Raw genomic sequence first — 27,773 nt, 5'->3', positions numbered from 1 at the left:
AGTTAAGCCTAAAAAGACTTAAGGGATTTGTCTTATAGCTCTTGGAAACCTGGTCTCCCAACTTCTGTTCCAGGACCCTTTCCCCAAAAGTAGTGTGAAGAAAAACAACATCAACAGACCCCAAAACTTGAACCACCACCAATAGAAAGGTCTCTCCAAATGCATGAAGAAAAAGGTGGTACCATGAATGTGATCTGTAATAGAAGCAGGCACTTGGCTCAACTGTCCGCTAGGCTCCACACTAGGCCACCTCTGACTTACTCTGTTTGCTTCATCAGCATCCTCCTCGTTGATGGAGCTGGAAGGGGAAGGAGTGGCCGATTTGCTTGCTGGAGGGGAAGGAGACGTGTGGGGCACACTGGCCCCTCCCAAATTCAAGCCCAGCTGCGCACTGAGCTGAGACTGGTTGATGGTGGTCAGCTGGGCAGGAGGCATGATCCCGGAGCGAGCAGCATCGGTCATGTGGACAATGGACCTCATGATCATGGAGGGACCCTGGCGGTACTGCGGCACTTGTGTGTGGCCCTGGTCCTACGAAGAGAAGAGCAAAGGGGAAAGGAGTTTAGTTTTCCCAAAGAGCAATGACCTTGCAAGGCTAGCGACTATGTAGGTGGGTCAGAGCCACTGCAGCTTTGACAAGACGTTTGGATACACGCCACGAAGATGAAAAGTCAGAAGCACAAAATGCGAAGATGCAACCCAGCTGTCTTGCTGTAAGCCGGTCCTTGGATGACTTTCCTTAAAACACAGTTTTCCAAAGGAGACCAACCCTCTAGGGGTTCAGCAATGAGTCTGCATCCTTTTCACACCCAACAGTGGTCCCATGACCTTCTAGCCCACTGTGTGCGAGGAGGACCCTTGTGGAAATGTAAATTCCCAGCAGAGAGCAACCAGAGAGACATGGATCTGTGGTTTCACAGAACAGACTCTGTAGGCGGTGTAGAGAATCCCTTCTGTGCAGTCTCGAGCTAACCAAGGTCCTCGTGGTTCCGAATTACATGGCCAAGGGCATTTGGAAGTCATTCAGTGTCTTGGCTCCTACATCGGTGCTTTCATTTAAACCCACTTTGTTTTTATTTACTTTGGATAACCAACCATGATTTAATGTTCTAATACTTCTAAAAATATTTGGGACGAGCAGGTGGGGACATCCCCGTCAACATTAGTTTTCTGTGAAAATTATTTCCCTGACTTCAGAAGTAGCCTTCCTTGTTTGGGGAAGTTATGTAAAACCATTAAGGCTATTTCTGCCTTGTTCTATTTCCTTCCTTTTTAATACCAAAGAAAGCGAAATAAAGACATGCCTTTCTGGCCACTTCTTTCAGACTCGTCATTTGCAGTGAGCCTTTGATTTTACTAAAACCTAATTCTCCTGACTCCCAGGGACCTAGAATCTCACTTTATAGACAAGGTGAAGGTTTCCTTCCTGTTCCTCTTTGGATTCTTTCTGGTAAGGTTTTTTTTTTCTTCTAAAATAAGCAAACGAATTGTCAGTAGCTACATTGAGCAGTCTCAATTACACAGTCTTCCTGCTACTAAGCAAGAAGCCATGTCACAGAAAACTGGCTGCATAAATGATGACCTCACCATGCTACAGAGCATTAGGAAGCTTTTAAAGCAGGGATTTAGAGTGGTGTGTACAGAGCTAAAGCTGGGTTTCTCAATCTCGGCTCTACTGACACCCTGGACCAGGTAACTGGAGGTGTCGGCTGTGTCCTCTGGGTTCTGGGGTACCTCTGCAGCATCCTCAGCCTCCGCCCACTAGAAGTTAGCAGCCCCCCTCCCCTATAGAAATGGTTTGGGGGGGGGACAAAATCACTTCCATGTAGTGTCTATTGGGCTAGAGTGGCATCCAAGATGGGAAAAGATAAACTAGGGTATAACTGTAGAAAGTCCCTTTTTATGTTTTAAAAAGTAACCTTAACTGTTAATACTGGTCACACTATAAGAGAGGATTGGAGGGGCTGGAGAGATGGCTCAGAGGTTAAGAGCATTGCCTGCTCTTCCAAAGGTCCTGAGTTCAATTCCCAGCAACCACATGGTGGCTCACAACCATCTGCAATGGGATCTGGTGCCCTCTTCTGGCCTGCAGACATATACACAGACAGAATATTGTGTACATAATAAATGAAAGAAAGAAAGAAAGAAAGAAAGAAAGAAAGAAAGAGAGGGAGGATTGGAGCAACAAGAAGAGGTCTTAGCTTTTCCTCAGAAATATAAAATAAATACATAAATATAAACACAACAAACAAAACAAGTGGAAACTAAAGCACGACTCGGGCAAAACAGAATAGAAGAGAGCACAAAAGATTAAATCGAAGTTTAATAATTTTTGTTTTGTTTGAAACAAGGTCTCGTGTAGCCCAGGCTGGCTTTAAACGTAGCCATGGCTGGCTGTGAACTCCTGATTTTGTTTGAAACAGGGTCTCAAAATTACTATGTAACCAAGGCTAGTCCCAAACGTTTAATCCTCCTTGACTCTGTCTTCAAGTGTTGGGGTTACAAGACATTTTCCCCCCAGAAATCCCGAGCTATTGACCAGTCTTTCATGTTCTTTTGAGGTTCTACCATTGTTCATTGTTACTACTACTCTCAGTCATAGTTTATTGATTCATGTTATTTTAATATCTTCTGGGATGTTTTCTTACTCTTTTCAGATTTACCTCTGAACATTTTAAAGCTGTCACAAAGCAACTTCCAGAGTATATACTTAAATACATTTAATTTTGACTGGGCAATAATGCCACAGTTAACTGCCATGGTCATGTTAACTAAGTCTGAGTATAAGGCTTCAGCCTCCACAGAGGAGTGACCTGACTCTCATTGTTCCAAAGTCTGCCAAAATCAGCCCAGATAGGTGCTTACTGGCTGGCCACCAAACGCAGCATTTCAGATGGATTCTCATCAGCAAAATGGCAGCCAAGAACCAAGCCCTCCAGACAGAGGTCACCTGCCACTCATATCTTTATTATGGAGCTGGCTGCTCTGGGGCTCTCTTGATGGGGGACTGGCAAGGAACCCTCTCTGGGTGTTTCCTGGATGCTGTGATCTGGGCTAACCTCAGCATGTGCTTCCTCATTTAACCCCTGGGACTGGGTACTAATACTGCTCCAGTCCTTAGACAGACATGGCTGAGTCCATGGGTCACTCCTCACTGACTGGTGACTCTTGCTCAATAGAAAAATGGGGCTCTAATGAGCCATGCTACCCTAAGGGCAGATGTGCCAGCAGAAAGAAAGAGAACGGACCCCGGGCTTTCCACCGCCACCGTCCATTTGCTTTCTAAACTGAGTTCTCTAACTCATTATATTTCATTTAAAAAGGCAGTGCTTGCCTGCAGTTGGGGAATTATTGTGAAGCAAATTGGTGGCAAGGCCAAAGCTTTGCCAAAATAAAGTCTCCGAACCCAAAAAGTTGTCAACCCCATTCTCCCATCCTTTGTATTTCCCAAAGGACAAGATATCCGCAACTCTCTGGAATACATTCAAGGAAACTTCCATACACATAATCTACTCATCGGAATGTGCCAATATTCCTCATGGCTCACGGTCACCCTGTCACAGCTTCCTATGTTGGAAGACTATCATTAAGATGAATGGACATAGTGCCTATAGACTACACTACAGATTTTATAGCATAGAGGTTCAAGCTTCTGTAGAGCCACCCATTAACTCAGAAGCACTTGAACTCGTCAGTTCCCATCATTTTCTATTACAGAAGTAATCTTTAAAAGATATAGGGAGTTCTTAGGACTCCCTATTATTTTCCCCGAAGAAGGTCAGTTCCTCTTCCAAAGTTCATACTGAGCATCTAACAGGCACCCATTCTCAATCTTTGGAAACTAAAACCAGTCAAACATGATTCTCTGAAATATCCTACAGATGTGAAGATGGCACGTCATATGTTTACTGTAATCAAGCAAGGGACAGAAGACCTCACAGCTTTTCCCAGTAGGAATAACAAAGAAACACACAACCAAATCCAAAGCCCAAAGAAACATAACTGGTTTTTATAAATCATTTCCTCTATGCAAAATTAGGTCTTGAAAGACCTTTCGGCAGTAACTTTCATGGGCAAGCAAGTCCTGGGCAGGAAGAGACCTCTGTAAGCTACACGATTTGAATGGTAGGCACCCTTACATTTATTTATTCATTTGTTCATCTGTTTATTTAATTTTATATTTGTGGTTCTGGGTTCAAACCTAGGATCTCACTCACGTTAAGCAAGGACCATAACAATAGGTTAATGTGTTCATTCAACACTTGAGAAAAAAACTCATGATCCAAGCCAAGGGAGCTTCATGTGCAAGTTGAGGGTGACAGTACAGAGTGTCACAGGTGCTGGGGGCAGAATTAGTCAGGGGAGGAAAAACAGGACAGGAGTGGACAGATGGCAAAGGGCCAGAGGAGACAAGGTAGAGAGATAACAGTATATTTCCTTCACAAAAAGTCCCAAGAGCTAAGGCACAAAATGTTCAGGTAACCAGCCAATCAATGTCTGAAGAGAACTCAAGGATTAATATCCAACTGCTGAAGGTCACTGGGGATGGGCAGACTTGGGTCCTCATGATCTTTCATGGGCAAGTATTGCTGGCCATCTCTGGGCCTGGGAGTACCACACATCTACATGTCCCCAAGAAAAGGGTCGCTGCTATGAGGGTTGCTCCTCCCTGTATTTGGTCAAAGGGTCTCTTCATTTTTAAACAAGAAGCTTAATCAATGGCCATTTCTGGAAGTAGTTCCATGTTTCCTTAATTTGCCCAAAGCCCTGCCTATTATTAGATATTAAACATTTAACTGCATTTTATTTAAACTGTGTGTGTGCACGCGCAGGCATGTGTGTTTAGCTATGCACACATGAGCACAGGTACCTGGGCAGGCCGGAAGAGGGCACTGGATCCCCTGAAGCTCTAGTTACAAGCTTTTGTGAGTTTGCAATCTAGTGTGGGTGCTGAGAACCAAATTCCAGTAATCTGCAAGAGCAGCAGACAATCTTAACCACTGAGCCATCTTTCCTGACCCCAAATCGAATTGTTAACATGTGGACAATTTTGTATTAGTAAACAAACATCTCATCACTAAAATAATGAAAGACTAAGCCCATAGGTGGTGAGCCAAACACCAGATAATTACTCAGAGGAAGAAGTCATAACCTGGTGGTCTATGAACCCTGAGAGCTGCCTAAGTTTACAGCCCAAGGTCTGCTTTCCTTTATGTAGAGACAAAAGAAAGGTGTGAAAGAAACATTATCTCCCAACATGATTTTCTCCTTGACTTGCCAACACTAAAAGACCACTGAGAAAAAAACCTTCCTGACCATGTAAGTCCCCACTACACAACCATGATCGCAAATGGCACATAAGACTAGGGGCAGGGGCAGGTCTGTACAGTGTGCTCTCATTGCCTGAGCCAGGAAAACTCGAATCTCCTTCATATTGAAATCCTTGTCACGCTTGAGTACTGAGCAGCAGTTCATCTCGACAGAGAGAAATATTCCCACTAGCATTTCTCCCCAAATGGAAACTATAGGCCTTTACTTTTATTTTTTTCCTTTAAATATTACATATTATTTTTCTGTTTCTTACAGTCATTAGATAAAGCTTCCTCCCATCTGGGTTGATCTCATCATAAGAGGCATTTTAAATTTCATATGCAAATGTATTTACGTGCCTTCTACTTGCGGTGTCGAGGAAATTTTCTCTCTAACAACCCAACATCAGGTTTTCACACTGGAGGACAACATCTAATTAAGAAGCAAATAACCCAAATATGAGAGAGTGTGACTAAATAGATTTTCACCAAGGCAGTTTTTAATCAATATTTCCCGAGAACTGGAATAATTAAACAATTATCTGTAATAAATATTACATTGTATTAAAAATACCCGAGTAGCTGCAAATAAGAAATATAGGCCAGCAATTTTATGCTCAATTATTCAATCATGTCCTATAGCAATGTTAAAATTTTATTTATAAATTAACAACAATCATGCAAACAGTTATGCTTACCCAGTAATACTTCCAATCCCTAGACCATGTAGCAGACGCCACTAAGCAAGCCAGCAAGAATCACAGACTCCTATTGGACCAATTGTATTTCTAATATTTACTTTTCTATACTCAGTTGTGTGTGTGTGTATGTTGTGGTGGGGTACAGCCACATGAGTACAGGTGCCTATGGAAGCCAGAGGCAGTCATTCCCCTGGAATTGGAATTAGAGGTGGTTGTGAGCCACCCAATGTGAGTGTGGAGGAAAAAGGGACCAAATTCGGCTCTTCAGCAAGAGCAGTCTGAGCTAAGCACTGAGTCATCTCTCCAACCCCCATTCCACCAACTTCCCATTCAAAGTATCTGCGCTGGTCAATGTTCCTTAATCGCGACTCTCAGGTTTATGATCTCATACATGATCTCCTGTTTATGATTTACCCACAGGGAATTTTATACAGAATCATCTCACTTTAATTAGCAGTTTCTCTGCAAAATGAAAGCTCCCAGTTTGTTATCAAGCACTCAATGGCTTGTCACTCACATCTCCATGATGCTTCTTCGTCTTAGCAGAGTCAGCACCATGATTATTTCCTATATTAGGAGGAATCCCAGCTTTCCAACTGTTTATTCTCTAAGTTTCCTTCCCTTCGATTTGGAGTAGCAGTCAAGTATGCCTTATAATGAACAAATACGCTTTCCCCGTCCTTCCCTCCCTTCATTCAGATATCGGAGAGATGAGATAGCCCCAGACCCAGGCCAGCCCCCGATGCCAATAAGTAGCAGCAGGCAAGCTCCCTGCCCTCCTGGAGCTTCTAGATTCTTGTGAGGGTAGGGGAGGGAGTGGTGGCAATCTGTCAAGTGCTGCGGCAGTCAGGATCTGGGACCAGCACCCAGAGTGACCTCCCTTCAACACATACTGTGCCATCACGTCAGGCTGTATCCAGGAGCCTGGACTTTCTAAGATGGTGCCTCTGTAGTTCCCCAGCACTGACTGACAAGGTCTGGAGACAACTAACTATAAAAGACACAGGCTCCAGAGAAGACACATGATACTAAGGTGACCATGTCACCGTTGAAGAAGAGCTCCCTTCAAAACTCCCTTCAAAACTCACCAAGTCTGCTGCCATGCACGCCACTGCTAACTGAGATTATTAGTTCTGAGCACGTGCCTGCTTTTCTAGATAACCCTGACTCTGACCTTAAAGGCAGCACAGCACCCCCGTGAGACGGCCAGGATATCTACAGGCCAAGCAGAAAGAATATTTCAAGCATCGAGTGGTTCGAGGCTATCTGCTCCATTGAGAAGGGCGACAGGAGGGAGTGTGTCTGGTGTATTTGGCAGTCAGTCCAACAGAGCAAACTACGTGAAAGGTGTCTTTGATGATAACCATCTCTAGGCATTCAGACTGTGAGTTTTGATACTCTAGAGAGGATGCACTGATTGTAAAACAAACAAACAAACAATGCCGTAAGTAATAATATAATCCATTTCTGATAATTAATCGCCCACAGTGCTTAGTAGGTGCTAGCTTTTGCTAGTGGTTAATGGGCTTGGATTTCATAATTCAGACTTGGCTTAGTGGAGGCCTTGCCCACTGAAAGTGAGGGATTTGCTTCTTTTTCATTGTTAACCAACAGTGTAAATGGTTTTGACAGCAACCTGACTTAAAATACACAGGCACAGCAATCATTCAATCTGTATGAGAACTCGCCAGTCCCCGATGGCTGAGCGGTAACCATCCTATGGAGTTCAGCGGCACAGCCTCTGTTGACAATGGCAATGAACATGTTCATAATAATAATAAGGGCTTGTTTTAATAGAACGTTCCACACATTAAACACATTAATGACCCATGAAATAACTGTTTTATCTGTAACACATTAAGCGACATTACTAAAAACAATGTATTAATTGGCAGTGGGCTATTTCTTTGAATGTAAGCTTTTTTTTTTCCTTTGAAAGTATAAGAGAGCAGGAAAATCATTTCAGAGAGACAAAAATAACTTAATCAAAATTAGAACCATGCCGACTGTGTAAAGAAAGAAAAACTTGTAAAATACGTCACACTGCAATAAACTCCCACTTTTCTGATTATAAATACTATCTCCCTGGACTGCAGGTTAAACATGATATTTGCATGTGAAGTGCTCAGACTCCGAGGCCTCAGTCCTTTTCTCTCTCTCTCCTGAACTTATCTAGACACTTCACACTCAAATGTGCTTCCTTTAACCCCCTTCTCAATTTTCGACCACCACCTCTGATGCGCTCGCTACAGCACCAACACACCATGTACACACACACACACACACACACACACACACACGCGCGCGCGCGCACGCGCGCGCTACCACAAATAAATCCAAAGCAACATCAAACAGAACACACAGACCCTCTACACAGGAAATATAATGCAGGCAGAAAACGTGTGTGAATTATCAGTGTGTTTTATAAATTCTCTTTTGGGGGGGTGACATACAAAATATCAAACTAGAGACAACTACTTCACTGTCTGTTTCGCAGATATCAAAGCGAATTTTGAAATTCATCAAAGCTAACCTTCTGTTATGTACAACAGGCTGAGCTGAAAGGAATGTTAACAAGTTCAATTTTCATTCAATCAGCAGTACTGCTCTCCGAAATGTTTCATTGCAGGACAGAAATAAAAATAATCTATATGGTAATTATGAGAATGAATCCCCCAGTAACTTTCAGCTACATGAAAGGTCAGTTCTATTCAAGATATTTTATCAGCCCCCTGCACATACTCCTGTCCTGTCATTTTAAATCTGAACAGCATTTTATTTTCCCATTTACAGCTACCTGCAGAATTAAGTACTTAAGCCAAATAAGAAAAAAAAAGAGGGGGGAAAAAAAGAATAAGAAATGTTGAATGCTGGCAAAGGCTATAATAGCATAGAGATAAATCGTTCATCTGCTCTCTCTCAAGCCTCTGGGGCTGCAGATTTTTCTTCTCCTGGTGCACTGTGGGTATTCAAAACTTGTTCAACATGATTTCATTTCATTTCAGGCACTGCCTGAGAAAACTAAATTACAGAATCAATCATACAGAAGGTCAGAGTGAGACTTCATTACAAGTATTGCATGCTTGCATGAATATCTTTCATTTATGACTGACCCAATATGTCACAATAGCTGTCTAGTAAAAATAATCCACTTTCTGAAATTGATGTACTACTGATGTCGGTGCTACTCAGCAGGCTGGGCAGATTATGGAGAGGTGTTACAGAAAAAAAAAAAGAGAGAGAGAAAACCTTTGGAGCTTCATTGTCGGTTTTCAGAACTGCTATCTTTTGTAGATTAAAATAACTTCCAGATGATCAGCCAAACTGACAATAATGCTTAAAGGTAACAAATTTTTAAGTAAAATCTACTGTTGCTTTCGATCTGCCCAACCACATCCTGTTTTAAAACCTCCGTGCCCCCTACAAGCAAATCAAGGTTCTCCTTTGAAGCTCCAAATGCAGGGACCTTCGGTTTTTCAGCAGTTCTCTTTTGAATAGCAGAGGGGGATTTGCATACTCTGAAATGGGAATGCTAATCACTGCACTCTCCTTACTCTCTTCCTCTTCGCTCCTGCTTTCTGTTTTTAAATATAATGGCACAAATTTTAGGAAGAGAACCGTGTTGTGCTTGCTGCCAGCAATAATGCCGCTGATCAGCCCGGTGACAAACTGTCAGTCTCCCTTTTAAAGCAAAGGCGATGGAGCTCTGAGGAAAAGCTGGTACGATGTGACATAAACAAACTGGCTTTTCTTCTTATATGATAGACTTAATTCACCATAGCAATCCCGCACAGACAGCCATATTCTTTTGGATAATAAAACATGTTACTTGCATAAGGTATGGACTATCCCACGTGCACTAGGATGCTGGGTGTATATATACAGTATTATCTATTATTTCTGTGTTGACCTTCCTACTGGAAATCTCCGAGGAGGCTTCTGTAGAGTATTATGATGTAGCCAGCAACTCGGTACCCAGAGGGAGATAGAGAAGAACCTTGACATAACCTATTTTTAACCATGCCTCTGGCGATTCTGAATTCAAGTTTACAGGTGAACATGCCAGGAGTCTACAGAAAAAAGTCTACGACACATTGTATTCATCATAATTCTGTCCTGGTACATTTTATTTTTCCCAATATTTGTGATTTAAAATCCCATGACATTTTTCAAGGTGAAATTCTACTAGAATTTCCAACAAGATTAGTTTGCTTCAAGCCAGAATAAATAGCATTCGGGTTGAGCGGAACTTCAAACCAGTACCCATGGCTGTGATGAGGTCCATGTAAACACAAGAGCCTGTACTTAAAGTACCAATACTTAAAAAAAAAAAAAATCAATGGAATAATTGAACTGCTTTAATGATTAGCCATATATACAAAGAAAGCATTAAAAATTGAGTCCTTGATTCCAGCGGCAGCCCGGGAAAGCATTGTCTTTAAGTGTATGTGAATATCATAATTATTTTATGATTCCATCTTTAGTTCTTTCCAATATAGTAAATTCAATTGACCATGAAATGAAATTTCATAGTCAAAATGCCTCCTTTACACTTTTTTATAGCAGCAATAACAAGTTTTACAGCTCTGAGGCAAGGTAATTCATCAGATGTTTAATTTAAAGGCAGATTCTTATATTACTAATAAATATTTACCAATTTAATAAAGTACACATTTTAGCATATATTATATGGTCTTTTAAGTATTTTTGCAACTTGAATGAGCCTGGCTGAGCATCTCTGACTATGGCCAGCCACAGTAAACCCCCTTGGTGACTAAACACCCTTTTTATCTTTATTATTTTCCAAGTACATTACAAGCTAGACTGTAGAGGAAGATAGAATCCTCCATTCTGTATCAAAGGGACAAAAATGTAAGAAAGTCCACAGGAAACAATTATCTGTGATGTCAGGGAACATTTATGAATACTTAATGACTATTTCCTGCCTGCTCACTGCCTTCTTCCCTCACCAAAAAAAAAAAAAAAAAAAAAAGTAAAAATGAAAACCTTAGGTTTAGCTCAAACACAAAAGATCACAGGCAAAGAAAATTATATTGCCGAAATCCTATTTGGAAAAGTAATCTTACATTTCAGAAAGCACACTGAATCTTTGCACTGTTAATCCACTACATATTTCGCAATCATACACTGTTATCTGGGGAATTAAAAATGAAACCAATAAACATCGCTACAGCACAGAGAAATATGTAAACAAGCAGTAGGATTTGTTTTTGTTATACCAACACATCTGTCTCGTTTTATCAGGGTTTTAAAGAAAGGGCCCTATACACTATTAATCTTGTTTTAAGATGCCTGGTTAGTACCTTACCTCCACAGGCACAAATGCACTATGAACTGTGCTGAAATACAAAGACACAATCCCAGCAGAAGAGTGTAAAATACTTAAGCAGATTTACTCCGGTGATTGCTGACTATAATTGCACACTAAGAAAAATAGAAATAAAATTATCGCATTAGTAATCTTTGCTCTCTGGAGTGTCTTATTCGATGTTTGTGACAATGAATAACACAATTAGGTATCTTTCCCACAGTAACTCAGGCCGTATTTTCCTCTGCTGGTTACAAGCAGACTTTCCCCTGTCTTCTGTATCACAGTTTGGTGTTTGATTCAAGCGGAGAACAAACTATGTATCATACACATTATGCTTTAACTCAAGTTCAAAAACCCTGGGCACGTAAGACAGGCTTGCACATTTAAAGGCTCGCCTGAGTAAACTCTCACTACCAGCTCACCTCCCCATTGAAACAAAGGCAGGAGAAGACCAGCTAGCTTCAAAAAGCAGTGAGCAGCCTCCCTAAAGTTCATTTCCTATGGGATGACTCTTCTTGGCCATCGTCTATGGCTGTCAATCACCCAATACCAGAGAGTAACCTAGTACTACCTATGTCTAAAGGGTAATCAGAGTATAATCTGACCGGCATTATTTGTAAACACAGCCCCTCAGGTCCTCACCGCGTGAGGACACACGATAAAGAGCAGTCCCAGGTAACAGGTGGTGTGCTTACCATCTGCAGCCCATTGCTATGCAGGACGCCATCTTGCTCCACCAGATTTCTTGAGATGGTAATGGAAGGAAGATCCAGGCTTTGTGGGGGAAACTGGGGTGTGAACTCATTTCCCTGGGAAGGCAACGGATCGCTGAGAGCCTGAAAGGGTAGCAGTACATCAGGCATGCCCAGGGTGGGGTCCGACTCCGGAGGAGGCGTGATTGGTGGAATTTCAAACTCTTCATCCCCAAGGCTTGGTGTGTGGAATGTCTGCTAAAAAAAAAAAACAAAATGCAGACACCCTCACATGCGGTTCCTGTGTTTTATCCCTCCTTAGAGACGAAGAGAGACTTACCGTGAAAACATTACATATCTAGACCAAATATTTATTTCTCAGATGAAAACATTTTAAACACAGATTTCCATATATAAAGTTTTGCTGATCATTCTGATTAAAGATTTAAGTCTCATTATCATATGGTTTTAATGGAGTATCAGTATTAACAGTTTTTTAATGCGTACTTAATTAGCAACATCTGTCTTTGTTGTTAGCTGGAGCATCGGCGACATTAGATTTGGCTATATAACAAATTGCCACTTTATTGATATGTTAGCGAAACAGCTAAAATCGCTTACGCGATCCACATGCTTCATAAAACGCCGGCGATTTTGTGGCACGCATGCACACACAACATTAACCCAGAAGTGAACGTTACACGTGTTTACTTTCTGCCACAACCTATAAAACAAGTAATATTAAATTTGTGGTTTGGCTTTTAAATTTTTCTTTATTGGCATATTCCCAAGTGGAATAAATGCCTGTATGGAGATTGTTATTGTCTCATGCAACGGTTTCTGTCAGGACTATTGTGGCTCATATTAAAAGATGCCGGTGCTTTTATTGAAACTATAAGGAGAATGGTGTCCTTTTGCATGAACATTTCCATATGCATTTATAGGAACACCATCTACCAGGCTGCAGCTTCTAAAGACTACCCAGAGAGTGCAAAGCCATACTGACAGAGCTACACTAAGCATATGGGCTCTGTCTAGTCACTTAGTTAGATAATGCTATGTTTTAGAACCTATGAAATCTTAGCGTGTTGTTTTTAATGAACGGTACTGACGTTCATACAGGCTGTGTTTTAAAGTGGGGTCTTTGGAGAATTATCAGGGCTGCCTTGCATTCCAACTACATGAAACATCTTTCTTGTACCATGTAGTTCATGTGGGGAGGGAAGAGAACAAAGATCCAGGATTATTATAACTATATATACGTATATACACCTACATTTTGGTGAGGTATGGGATTTGGGGGGATGTTCAGATATCTTTTTTTTTTATTATTCCTAGCTAAGAGGGTCACAGATGCAGTTCATTTATTATTAATAGTATTTGAAAGACTGAACTGGCATGGGGTAATCGGACTCTGCTATTATTGATAAAGAGAGCTAATTAAGAGCTGAAATCATCATTCTTCAAACTCTTAATTACGATGCTATAGAATAACTACTACCTGAAAGGGATAGAGAAGCAAGGTCCACATAGGGGTGGGGTTCAAACAGAAGCATTTTTTGCACCTCACCAAAGTTTCATGAACCAAAGGACTTTATAGCAGGGCAAGTGGCCACCTTGAGGACCTTGGTAGACTCAATAAATGGAAAACCACTGCAACCTCATAAAGCATTTTAGAGCCAGAATGAAGCATTTGATACTCTGACATGGGCATTCTTGCAAGGATACCTCCCCCCACCCCCCCACCGCAACGTCAGCCTCTTACTGTGATACCCTGCGTTCTTAGCAACAAAGGGATGAATTGGCCACAAACGCGGTTGGCTAATGAACGTAACCCTATGGCTGCGTTCACTGTTATTTTGGCACTAATGTGGTCTAGTAACAGATGCAACTGTAATTTGTGACTCATTTGCTACTCCATTACTGCTTAATGAAATCTAACATATCACATTAACAATACGGATAAACACTCATTCTTGATATGTGGCATTTGGCTGTTTTCATTACCACTGTAATTAACACTTGAAATATTATTTCAATAAATATTTAAAGTACTTTAAAAATGGTCAGAGTAATCACGACACAGAGAGAAAACATGGCGCTAATGTGTGAATTTCAAACCTAGATCGCCCTGGTCCCTGCAGTGTTATTTGCAGGACACTGCCCACGTGAAGGAAACTGGTTTCAGGCACTATTGAGGCTTTACAGCGTGCCAAGCTAAAGTCCTCCTGAATTAGTTCGCACTCATTAAAATGTTTAAAAGAATACAGATAAATTTACTTTGAATGTAGTGATTGGGAAATCAGATGAACACTATCATGGGGCGCATTAGCATTTACTCTGCTTTATATTTTTGATCACGGAAAGTTGCACCGTGAAGCCGTTACACAAGATCTTAAACTCCAATAGAAAGCATACCTCAGGCTAGGCACTCAAAATTAAAGAGGTTTTCAATTTTTATTTTTGCTAAGGAATATAGAGAGACATGTTATATATAATATCTCCCCGTGGCATAATCCTTTTTAAAGACACATTAATTTTAAGTTAGAAGCTATATATGTCTACATTGACCTAATAAAACAATGTAATGAAATAACATTGTAATATGTAACCAAGGAGATGCTAAAATCTTAACTGCGTTTAAAGAGAGGTAAAATATTACATATGAAGTCTTCCACGGAGAAAGGAGAGATAAACGTCAAATTTAATATTAAGTACTGCAAATCCCAAACGTTGTTTTCTGAAAGAATACAAGTCACCACAAATTCCCATCAACAATGAAAAGGCATGGCCTTTCGATTAAATTAATCATTTAGCATTTATGTGATCAATTTCGACAGATATTGACTTTCCAGTGTTTACCTGGAACATGTTAAAGTAGTATGTGCATGTTTAAATACCATCTGTACTGAAATGTTCAAAACATTTGTTCCTTTTGATAAGAATGCAAATCTGGAGAACTGTTGTATCAACACATAACAGCCGACGTCTGACACGGTGAATTATCACAGCTGGAATTAAATTGTTTCTGAACAGCTGCTAGCGGCACAGCTTTCATCAATGTTTGATTCAAATGTAGAGGGGAGAAAAAAATCCCCCAGAATGAAACATCATGTTGTCCTTACAGATGGGGTTTGTGTTCATTATCCCAAACAGCACAGCAGCCAGTGCCAAACCGTATTCCTGTATCTAAGCTCTCTTCTGGCTGGAGAGATGATGGCCACCAGAAAATGATTAATTGACAAAGACCCTTACTTTTCGAGTCTCCACTTCCGCTCAGAATTTTTAGACATTAATTTCTCTCATATCACTTGCTCCCCTGTACCAAGATCATTTGCAAAGCCATTATTATTTTCGGTCTCTGGGGTCAAGCTAGTTCACTCTCCAATATCTGAATGTATTTGGAAGATGAAGACTTTTTATTGCCCGAGCCGCAGAGGAACTGTTCCATTTGGATCCATTTCATCCTTCTGTTAGTTCTTGTTTGAAAATGTTCAATCTCACACCATCTACCCTTTTAGGAAACCGTTTTTCCTGATCTAATCAAGTACCTTGAGGTGGGTTGTTTTTGTTTTTGGAAGGTATGCCAATGAGACCACACAAAAGTGGGAGGTCACTGGTAAGGAAATAGTATGAACAGCAGTTAAGACAATACTTATCCCATGGATCGCCACAGACCAGCACAGAGCAGGAGTTGAAAGGGCACTGTGTGGAGAGCCCATCACCCCGAACCCCAGCTACACCCAGCGACAATCACAGGCTGACCATGTCTATCCATAGAGACAGACACTAAATCGTCTCTAGTTGAACATCTACTATTTGAGCATTGTGGTAGGTGGTGGGGCTCTAACAATAAAATACTCATTGCACATCACTCTGGAAACCTAACACTGTCTGCCACACCTCCCTGAGCCACGAGACTCAGGAAGCTATCCTTAGAAAGCTAGGAAGCAAAATACTTTCTATTAAAGTCTCCAAACTTAAGTTCTCTGTTTAGACAGTCAGGAAGGTAGGTAAGTAGGTGTGTGTGTGTGTGTGTGTGTGTGTGTGTGTGTGTGTGTGTGTGTTTGTGTGTGTATGTGTGCGCGCGCGCATGTGTCTGCATGCGCATGTGTGAGCGTGCATGCGCACACTGTCTATTACATATTTATTACTGCTCGGGCATGTCTTTTTTTCCATCAAGAGATTCTCTTATGCTCCAAATGTTAACCACAGCCTGTGGATAGCTATAAAGCCTGGCTGGGTTATTTTCTTTTCCAATTGGCTTTTCTCATTTTCCTCCAAAGTTGTTACCCTGTGCCACAGGAGAGAAGAGAGAGAAATCTGATACCATGCTTTTCCCTTCAAGCCTATTAAATTATCTACACAAAACATAAAACATGGACAGACACGGTAAGACAGACACCTACCTCGCTGGCAGCAAAGAAGGCATTGTTTGCCTCAGCCATGTTCATGTAGTTATTATTTCCAAACTGAAAAAAAAATTGATTTATGTTAATGGGGAGCGAAGTAGAACCTGTAGTTGTTTATGTAATACTCAGAAGTGATTTGGAAAGAAGGCTGGGATAATGGGGCTCATGGGCCAAACTAGGAATGTGAACCAGTTCCTGTCGCCACTAGAGCATGGAGCTCTGCTGTCGATAATTCTAGAAAATAGTTGCATTTCTCCCCATGACTGAGAGTGAAGGGAGACAATTAGAAACATGTGGCTGTCTGGTCACTAGTGTGCCATTTATTAAACTGGCATTTGTCAGAGATTGGGGAGCCAAGGCATTCCCAAGAAAACCACTGGGCCATGTTTTAAAGGAAGTTGGAATTTTCTATCTTACTTTTCAAGGACAGGTGTCACAAGTATGGGCAGGCTGAAAATGTGAAGTAAAGGGAATACAATTCAATTTCTAGGACTCAAATTCTATGGGCTGGTGAGTGGGGTGTGGTATTAATATAAATAAATAAGACGAAAGACTATTTCTAAAATCTCCCAGCGGAGCTTAGCGTTCTATCTAGCTCTATCAGAGTGACTGAAAGCCGTGCCATTTGATCTCTCCTTGTAACATTAAGTGTAAAGAGGTTTAGAAAATAAGCAGGATGCAATGAATGCAGCCATTTTTATTTCATTCCCTAACACAATGGCCTGTTCATATCATCACAAATAAGACTGTATCAGCATTTCAGACATAAGCTCTTTACTTCCAGGGACCCGTTACCAAAATGTAAAACTTGGATTTGGGCAGAAATGTATTTTTAGGTTCAAATGGTCTAGGTAGGCACATTTCATTGCTTTCAACATTCTGCTATCTGTCTGGCAATATGGGAAGGCTCTGTGGGCATAATTATCTGGACTTGTGTTATTTTCATGATGTTTAAATGGTAAGAGAATGTCCCTGTATCAATTTTGATTAATTTCATTTAGTGCATCAAAAGAAGCACAGGTGTGGTCTCCAAGGGGAGAAATGTATATAGTTATTTTCTAATATATATTAAAGCTAGCAGTTACAGTACAGTAAAAAGTATAATTTCCCCAAGAGATTAAGTAGGTGGATCAATGGATGGTTGAATGAATGGATGGTTGGTTGGGTGAACGGAAGGACAGGGTTAGAAATATGTACATAGATATTCAGATACATATGTAGGTTGATAAAAGGAGAAAATAGTTAAGCAGATATGGAGAACCCACGTCATCCTCCCCTCAGTACCACTTATTTCAGAGAGGCTCTCTCCAACTCTGAGCCCACAGGAAGCAGGACTGACATGGTACATGTCATATGTCAGGGACCCAGGAACAAAGCAAGACTTACAGGAAAAACACTAATGACTCCAGAGTGTTGCTAAGGTTTACAGAGGCAGCGTCAACCACCACCCAACACTTCAATACACACAATGAGCTACCAGACAGGCTCTCCTCTAGTCCTCCTACTCATCTGGGTGGATGTCTTTAAGCATTTCTGAAAGATGTACTCATTAGCCCTTAAAGAAGACCTTTATCTGGCTTGTCTGAAGGCATGTGATTTCAAAACGTACGCAAGGGTGCAGAGGTTTGCATACACGCACACACACACACACACACACACACATGCATGCATGCAAGCACGCACGCACATGCACATACATTTCTCCATTTTCCATGTGTTAAAAATACGTCAGAACAAAACCCCACAGGCTTCTGCTGCACAATTTTTTTCATGAAATGTTCAGGCCTATAATCAAATATGACCCATATCTTAATCTATATACTTCATGTTCCAATCCTGCCCCGCCCCACCCGCAAACTGCCTGGCAGCCAGTATCACAACTTTAACATTATTTAAATGTAGGCTTTGTTGAGGAATTAGAAATCCATTTAAGGCAAAGAGCTCATTATCAGAGAGTATTTTTTTTTAAGATTAAACTCACTTATTATCTAATAGCACCTAGAACAACAAAGGAAAATAAAATGGCCATTAAACTAAAGGCCTAAACAATTCAAAAAAAAAAAAACCCAAAAAACAAATTAAGCTCAGAGTGAAATAAGAACTGGGTTAGAAATCCTCTTCAGAACAGTTAGTATGCGAATGTAATTACTGAAGAAACTACAGCTAATCAGCTGTGAATTGTATCCATTAATTAGTATTTGCCCTGGAGGAATGAGAAAAATCAGTAACAACACTGGCACCCGCACAGCTCTGAGGAGCTGCACGCGGCTGAGCCGCTGCGTTTAGTCAAGCAGGTGGCTCCAGCGGCCCACATAATTTGAAAAGCTCTCACCTGGAGGGGGGGACTTGGAGCGGACAGAACCCTCCTTGCCTATCTCTTGTATCTGCATAAGGCCTTAATTAATGGCTTTTAATTTGGAAGCACTTGATGATCGGGAGGGAAGAGTTATAAATCATTTCAAATAGAAGCAAGGGTTTCTCTTCCACCTGGGGTAGAATATGTCCTGCTTAAAAGCAACCTCCAGACGCCGGCTGGTGGCAGGAGATTGTTTTTCTTCTGCACATGGGACTGTGGGGGTATAGTTATACCAACAACAAAAACAAGACAAACAAACCAAAAAACCAACAATTCTTTATCTGGAACCCACATTTTATTGAGTGCTGTGTATTCCTTATGGGCTACGTCCAGTCATTCTAGGAGTCAGAAGGAAAGGAGTGGCCCTTTGAGATTTTGTTTTTTGTTTGCTTATTTGTTTGAGACACCATCTTGCTATGGAGTCCAGGCCCTCAGAACAGTTCCTACTCATCTTGTGTCTGCCTCTTGAATGCTCAGCCTCCAGGAGTTAGCTCCTGTGCCCCCTGTTTATTTCATGTTCAAGTGTGGTCCTCCTTCGGTTGTCTGGTGTTTAAGAACACAGACCGGATTCTGAAAGGAAAAGCACTCCTTTGGGGTAGAGCGCGAATATAATGACCTAAGAACAATTAACTTTGAGTTGTGTACAATTAAACTTAGTTTATCTTCTAGAAGGCTGTGTGATAGTAAAAGCATTATACTACACACAGGCTCCAAGTCTAGGGGAAAGGGCCTTAACTGGGCTCCCCACTAACTGTAGGACTAACTGCCTGGCATATCAGAAGCAGTTCGGTATTTGTTGAAAGGATGAAGAGTTGATCCCATCAACCTGAAGTAACCCATAATCACCGCTGCTCCCCAACGTCACCTGTCAATATTTTAATGGTAACTAATAATGAGTGGTACCCGTGGAAGCCTTCTGTACATATTTTTTCTTTTCATTTCCAAAAGTGGGACTAAATGCAATCCGTTTTTCCTAACAGCCAACAAGACAGAGGTATTATCATACTTATTTGCTCTAGATCATCTAACCAAGGGTCCCAGGGGTCAAGCCACCCACCCCAGATGACTTGAGCATGCATCCTCCAGCCTCACTCCCTGCATCCCTCCCGTGCCAGGACCCATATACACTTGCTTGACTCTTCCACTTGGCGATCAATTCAAATTTCAAACATTAGCGTTCACTCTCTGATTCCTAGCTGGACTTTCCCGGAGGGTATTCTGGTATTCCAAGTCCATTATGATGTTCCTCAAGGAAAGGGTTCCACAGTCCCACATATCTCAGAAAGGGTTTGTGATGAGCCCCAGTGTTTTCTATTAATCTAAAGGCTGTTGGTTTGTTCAATCTGCAAATGACTATATGCCACTGTTTAAGCTGCTACGCTAGGCCTGGAGACACAAGGGTGACACAGACTAGGTTGCCATTGACTACTTGGTTTTTTTTAATGGAGCCCACAGATACCTTGCACCCTCCAGCCCACACCACCAAAAAGAATAATAACCCTGTGGACCTCTCCTTTTGTTTACCTCATAGTAACCAAGCTCTTAGGGAAGCCTTGCTGCAAAGACACTGGCAATAACCCGCCCCCCCCATCACATACCTAAAAGCCCATCTTAAATATACACTGTACCAACATCTACACACTTAAAATATACACTGTATATACTCTGTATACACTGTATCAACATCTACACACTTAAAAACCAATCACAAGTTTCTAACGTTCCCATCCTATGTCACCTTAACTTGGTCTAGCTCCAAATTTCTGACATTCCTCCAAAGACCCCTACTCAGTCATATAAAGGTCTTCATGCATTCTCAAAGACTCAAAGCAAAATATTCTAAACAAGTACAATGCATGAGGGGGCACTTAATTACTGTGAAGGACACACAGAAACACCATCCAAGAGAACATCTCAGTTCCTACGTCTTAACGAGAACACATATGTGGGGCTTTTAACCTTCACAAGGAGCACACAAGCGGTAACACGTCCTTATTCACAATGACAAACTCCAATAGATGCTATCCCAAAGACTCCACCCCTGAATACGCCATTACAAAGAACCCTTTGCACGTGGAGCCCGTCTCCTAACGGGTTCATGCAAGAACATCCCCGCTGTATGCAGAGATGCATGTGCTTTAGCTGCATGGTGAGCAAGTACGGCTTCAGCAAACACAATTTCTGAAGGACATCAATTGAAAAGGAACGGTGTGGGGTTTTGTAAAAATGCACCTAAGAACATCATGCCCGTGGCCTATGTGACGGTGGGAAGTGCCACAGTGAATTCATGAGGATTGCAACGTCTGGCTCAGCTAGCAACAGGCTTGGGACAAAATAGAACTGCAGAGACAAAATCCCATCTGTAAGCAGAAGGTGGACACTTGGGGTTGGCCAGGCCGCAGCATCATCGTCACTGAAACTATTGTGACACCCCTGTGAAGAACTGTATAGACCTCGAATAAAGCAGCATTAACAATGGGATCTCAAACAGCTAAAGGGCACAAATTTAATAGTTTAAAAAGGTAACCCTTCAAATTCTCCTCGTTCCTCATTAAATTTGTTAGCAGACACCATCCAGTTTGATGCCTCACCCAGGCTCTGTCGAGTTATTTCCACAAACTATGTAGTTACTGACCACGAGTGCCAGGCCACGAGTGCCAGGCCGCCTGGCCGTGGGATGGAGAGGACAGCAGGTGGAGGCCACTCCCTCTTGATGGCTCTGATAACTATATTCTAGGAAAGGGCTGATGACGCCAAGCTGCAAACCCACTGAGGACCAGAAGTCCACAGGGAAGCAAGGCTGACATGAAACATGGGGGCAGTGCTGAGGGCGGCCATGGGCAGATCCAGGGCACCCTACTAAGAAACGAAGGATGATGTGAGCTCGAAGACCATCTACGGTGTCACCCAAGGTTGGGGGTCCAAAGGGAATCTGGGAAAACACTTGATCACAGGTGTGGGAGTGGTGTGTATTACACATACACTGTACACCCCTTAGAGTTTGAGTTCTGATCCCAGGCTAGGTTTGTGAGAATTCTTGTACCTATGAATAAGTTATCTGACAGGATAACCCGAGGCAAGAGTGACTGATTTGGGCTCCTGGTTTCAGACCATGAGGGTAAGAAGTGGAAGAGCAGAACAGATCAAATTACCATGGTCCAGAAACACTAAGGTACAGGAGACACAGGAAGTCGCTACTCACAAGGGCCTGCCTCCAGTGTCCTGCTTCCTCCTGCTAGATCCCACTTCCTAGGGTTCCTAGAATGTTCAAAGGAAGTGGCACACAATGGGGTACCACGTGGGCAAAACATGAGCCCATGGGCAATACTTCCTATTCAAAGCATAAAAGCATTTGCAGTATGCTTACTAGGCGGGGATGTTTGGTAGGCTTGATGTCTTAATTGCATTTTCAATTTAGGATATCCAAATTGAGATATTTTTGATCTATGATATTTTCCAACGTAAGTTTTACCAGCAAAGAGCATTTAACTATATATATATATAGTTAAATATATATGCTGTTAATTAAGTATACACAAGTATATGTGCATATATGCAGAGAATCATACACATATGCATAATTATACGAACACACATATGTACGTGCCTTTTGACAAACTAAAATTGCCCATGTCTTCTGCTGAACCTTAAAAAGTATGACTCATATATTCAACTAATATATTCTGACTTGGATGGCAGCAGGCATTTCAAGCATATAACCAATGCTGAGCCCCTCGTTTGCTGCCTCAAGCCTGACTTTTGCGGTCTTTTTCATCACCTTCCATAGGGAGCTGCCTCAAGTCAAGTCATTCTTGAATCTATGCCTTTTATCCCTTTGTCCCATCAAATTATTAGTAGATCCTATTGGCTCACTTTTCTAGTTAAATTCGAGCAAACCACTTGTATCCACCTTCTATGTCTCCTTCCACAGAAGACCATCTGTGCCCACTTCCTACGTCCACCTCCATGAGACCCAGCCCTGCCTAAGTCCACTGTCTTTTGGCTGCAGGAACCTCCTAGCAGGTTAATTCTACTCCACCAAACTTTCAACAGACACTGCCACAGAGGCCTGGGTCACCTGACCCTGGTTCAAAACTTCCCAGGACCTTCGCATTGGCTCAGGCGAGAGGACACATCCTTGTGATAGCTCTTGCTTCCTTCCTAGCATCATGCAAACATTCTTATTGCTCTTGTTAATTTATCCTGATGACCTCCTTGCTGTCCCAGCAACACCCCCAGACCCATACCTACCTCAGGGCCTTTGCACTGACTGGTCCTTTCATCTGGATCACTGTCCCTCCAAATAGCCCCACAGCTTATTCATCCCCTCCTTCTGGGTCTCTGGATGCCACTGTTCAATGACAATCACATTTCTGCACAGCCTCCTTCTCCAATGCTCTTGATCCTTCTTTTCCCACTCTACCTTATCCATTAACACTTTATCTTGCATCATCTATTTATTTACTTATTCATTTATTATGTATGCAGCATTCTGTCTGCATTCCAGAAGAGGAGACCTGATCAAATTACAGATTTTTGTAAGTCATCATATGGTTGCTGGGAATTGAACTCAGGACCTCTGGAAGAACAGCCAGTGCTCTTAACCTCTGAGCCATCTCTCCAGCCCCGCCCCCTCCCATTAACACTTTCAATATTATACAGTACAGCCATCATTTTCCTCCGGTTATGATGTAGGAGGGTCTTTTATCTATCTATTGCTTTCATTGGTTAATTAATAAAGAAAACTGCTTGGCCTGATAGGTCAGAACATAGGTAGGTAGGGAAGACAGAACAGAATTGTGGGAGAAAGAAAGCATAGTCAGGCAGACACCATGAAGCTTCGGCCCAAGATGGATGCAGGTTAGGATCTTTCTCCTTAAGCCACCATCTCGTGGTGCTACACAGATTACTAAATATGGGTTAAAGCAAGATGTGAGAGTTAGCCAATAAGAGGCTGGAACTAATGGGCCAGGCAGTGTTTAAATGAATACAGTTTCCGTGTAATTATTTCGGTAAAGCTAGCCGGGAGCCGGGCCGCAGCCCACAGCTCCTTTCACTACACGGCTACCAGAATATAAATTCAGTGAGGGGACCATTTTGTCCCTTTGCTACACGAAGCCCTGATGTCAAAAAATGGTAAATAGTAGATGCTCAGCAGATCTGTTCTGAATGACCCAATGAACTTCTGCATGAGAAGCCACAGTTTTCTCCAAGTCCCTTGGACTCCCGAAATTCAAACGACAAGGAGGACCTACCACCACTGTTGTCCCTGCACAATATCTATGAACAAAAAGAAAAAAAACAGAAAGAGGGAAACATACATTCTAAGAAGTACTGCCGCAACCTCTAGAGACATCCATCTGGAGAAACACTGTACCCTGAAAGAACTATGGGGCAAATCTGGAGCCACACTTAGCAACAACTGGGTGCATTTCTGAGAAGCTAGCAGGGAGTATTTAGAATACTCAAAATGTAAAGAGATAATGCATGCATGCTGGGACAGAGGTGCAATCAGGGTCATCCTAGACCTGACCATTACAAGGTGAACTGAAATGCCATACTGTGCCTGTGAGTATGGACAATTACTGAGTCCACTGAACAGAAAAGATCCATGTGTTTAAAGAAAGGAAAGGTTCGGAGGTTTAGGAGGGTAGGGTGGGCTATTGGGGATGGACCCATTGGTGGCAAAATACAGACGGCTATGACCAGGTGCACTCAGACAGGCAGAGTGCTGAGAGAAAGAGACCATGAGATGTCAAAGCGGAAAGGCTTCAGATATTCAACTTAATGACTGATTTTTTTTTTCTAATTTGAAATACTTTCTTTTAAAGAAATGATCTTCGGTCTAAATCAGTGTTATTCAAAATGTATAGCCAAGGACCAGAGACTAACTCAATGCCTGCCCAAGCATGCAATTACCTGACCCCACCATGGACTGACTGTATCAGATTTTAAGTCCATGGGACTCTAATTTAATGTTTTATGCTTTTCTCAGGAACTGTACAACATGCCAATATTTGTCCAGTTTGTTTTTGACTAATACTTTGAATTTAAAAGAGGAAGAGGGAGGGAGGAACAAACAAATCTTTTTTTCATCTCCCTCCTAACATTTTGGTTTTTGTTTTGAGATGGGATGCCAATGCATAGTATAGACTGGCCCCAAGTTGGCCATTCTCCTGCCTCAAGACTCTTGAATACTGGGCTAACAAGTGTGCCTCACCATTCTGGCTTTAAAGGAGATTTTCTAAGCCTCTAGAATGATCTAAGGGAGATGCTGAGGTTACATAGTATTTTATTATTGTTTACAGTGATACAGGAGTTTGTCATCTCTCACTTTTCTCACTCACAGGAAAAGGTCACCGTTCATGAGGCAGACATTCATCTAACTCTCTTACCCTCATCATCAGGACAGCCAGAAACACCCATAGCTGTATCAAGAAGGCAATGTAAGATCTGCTGTCGGAGTTTTAGCAAGTGGTGTGGTCACACAAGTAACAGCAAAACCTAAACATATGGACGCAACTCAAACACAGAGGCCTTCGGATTCTCATGATCCGGATGCATTTGAGTTTGTGAATTGTACAACCATCTGGACAAGTTAACAGTGGTGGGGAAAGAGACACTTGTTTAATATAAAATACATACATCTATATATGCATATATATACACACACACATATGTGAGCAAAGGGTTTCAGAATCAAGAGAGCTAGATGCCAGTTAATAAGACTTATCTGGAGGAATCTATTCTTTCTCTGCAGAGGGTATCAAAGATGCAGCTGCTGCTTTCGGAGGAATGGCAGTGTGGTAGAGACAACGGGCAAGAAAAATAAGGCAATGTAAGGACCAAGTTGGCAACAAATAGTCCTCAAAGATAGGGAAGAAAGAATCAAAAAGAAATGGCTGCGCAGGAGAACAGGTCTTGAACTCAGGAAGTGGGAAAGGGGACAGAGAACAGGTGAGTGAGGTGGGCACAGCTGTGGACCTAACCATGCACAGGGATTGGTTAAAAATCTAGATAGGCAAGTGAGCAGGGAAAAGGAAGACAGGCAGGGGCAAATGAGGGCCAAATGGTGTGGAAAGTCTTTCTGTATATGTGTTGTTTTTATTGGTTAATAAATAAAGATGCTGCTTTGGCCTGCAGCAGGGCAGAATAGAGCTAGGAGGGGAAAAACTAAACTGAATGCTGGGAGAAAGTAGGCAGAGTCAGTGAGAAACCATATAGCAGCCACAGGAGACAGATGCCTCCACCAGAGCCTGCCAAAACCTTGCTGGTAGGTCAAGAAGCCGTGCGTAACTCTGTTCTTTTGTATCTGGAATTCCTTTCCAAGCTTTCTCACGTTTTACATGGATTTAACTGGATACATTGGCATGACATTCTGTTGACAGAGGTTTCTTCTGCAGCCATTCAATCCCAATGAAACACACAGAGGCCTAAATTAATTATAAACTGGCTGGCCTATTAGCTCGGGCATCTTTTTAACTAACTCTTACATCTTAAAATAAACCATTTCTATTAATCTGTGTATCGCCATGTGGCTGTGTCTTACCAGCAATGATCTGGTGCATCTCTCTCCTGTAGGCGGCTACATGGTGTCTCACTGGCTCTGCCTACTTTCTCCCAGCATTCAGTTTAGTTCTCCCCACTAGCTCTATTCTGCCCTGCTGCCAGCCAAGGCAGCTTCTTTATCCATTAACCAATAAAAGCAAAACATATACAGAAGGACTTCCCACACAATTTCTCCTTTTCTGTTAAATAAAAAGGAAGGTTTTAACTTTAACGGAGTAAAATTACATATAATAAAACAGGTATCAAGCAAGAATTACAGTTACAATATTTATATCTACTTTATCTCCTATGATAACTAAGGAAATCTATAATTATAACTATCCATTCTTCAACTCCATCAAAGACCCAGAAGGATATATTACCACCTAAGTTAACAGGAAGTGCACTGTAAGCAACTTCCAAAACCTTAGAATTCAGAGTCATCTTGCTGTCTGGACAGTCACCCAAAGTTCTTCTGTAATATTTCAGCATCCATCTTCAGCCTACAGGCCCACAGCGTCCAGCAGTTTCTTGCTCTGTTTACTTGTAGAAAGCATAAATGTAGCTCCTTTAAAGAGGTTTCCTGACTCCGTTTTGGCAGTAAAAACTATAATGTATAATTAAGAAATATATGTTAATATATAATTATCTATAATACTCAATCTTGTAATCATGTTAGTTAGGTTTTCCAGATACATAGAGATATATTTCAGTTAGATACACAATCTTCAAACCTTTGAAAAACTTAACAGAATATGGCATTTAAAATGTTTTAAGAACTTAAGACGTTTCATGACAATGAGACACAACTGCTCCTGGCATCACCAATTACTTCAAGAGGAAGATTGGCATTGAAGAGGATCCTTATAGAGTTTGTTAGCCATTTGGACAAAAAACTGTTCCTTCCTAAACTCCTTGATGTTATGTTATATGAACTGGACATGCAGGACTCACAGAAAAATGACTGCTGATCTTGCCTAAAGGTGAGACAGTCCTTCAGTGTTCCTGATTCATGAAAGAGTCTGCCAGACATTCTGCAGGACACAGAAGAAAGCAACTGATGGACTTTGCTATTACAAGGCAGAACAGATTTTCAAATTTCCTGCTTCATGGAAAAGTCTGCTGGATACTATGGGCCTGTAAGCTGAACATTAGATGCCCCAATGTTACAGGAGAACTTTGGGTGACTGTCCAGGCAGCAAGATGTCTTTGTCAATTCTAGAGTTTTGGAAGTTGCTTACAATGCCCTTCCTGTTTACTTAGGTAATATTATATTCTCCTGTGGTCTTTGATAGAGTTGAAGAATAGACAGTTATAATTATAGATTTCCTTATTTATGATAAGAGCTAATGTAAATATAAATATTGTAACTGTAATTCTTGCTTGATACCTGTTTTGTTATATGTAATTTCACTTTGTTAAA

At 41.6% G+C, this 27,773-nt stretch overlaps 1 protein-coding gene across 3 annotated transcripts in view; it reads right to left on the bottom strand.

The window, feature by feature from the left end:
- Tox3 (TOX high mobility group box family member 3) overlaps nt 1-27,773 on the bottom strand; it is a 105,774-nt gene that overhangs the window by 11,487 nt on the left and 66,514 nt on the right. For 2 of the 3 annotated variants that reach the window (XM_041650771.1, XM_041650770.1), the window contains exons 2-4: nt 16,444-16,506; nt 12,038-12,289; nt 262-531 (exon numbers count right to left, since the gene is read on the bottom strand). In XM_041650771.1, the coding sequence (XP_041506705.1) occupies nt 262-531; nt 12,038-12,289; nt 16,444-16,488 (567 nt within the window). In that variant the 5' untranslated portion in view covers nt 16,489-16,506. Of the gene's footprint in view, nt 1-261; nt 532-12,037; nt 12,293-16,443; nt 16,507-27,773 lie in introns of all 3 variants that reach the window. The other variant, XM_041650769.1, reaches the window with a different exon arrangement.

Source organism: Microtus oregoni, unplaced genomic scaffold (assembly GCF_018167655.1).
Source record: "Microtus oregoni isolate MIOR12 unplaced genomic scaffold, Mior012 000004F_ref0000308, whole genome shotgun sequence".
NCBI lineage: Eukaryota > Metazoa > Chordata > Mammalia > Rodentia > Cricetidae > Microtus > Microtus oregoni.
This window is presented reverse-complemented; position numbering and strand designations above follow the sequence as displayed.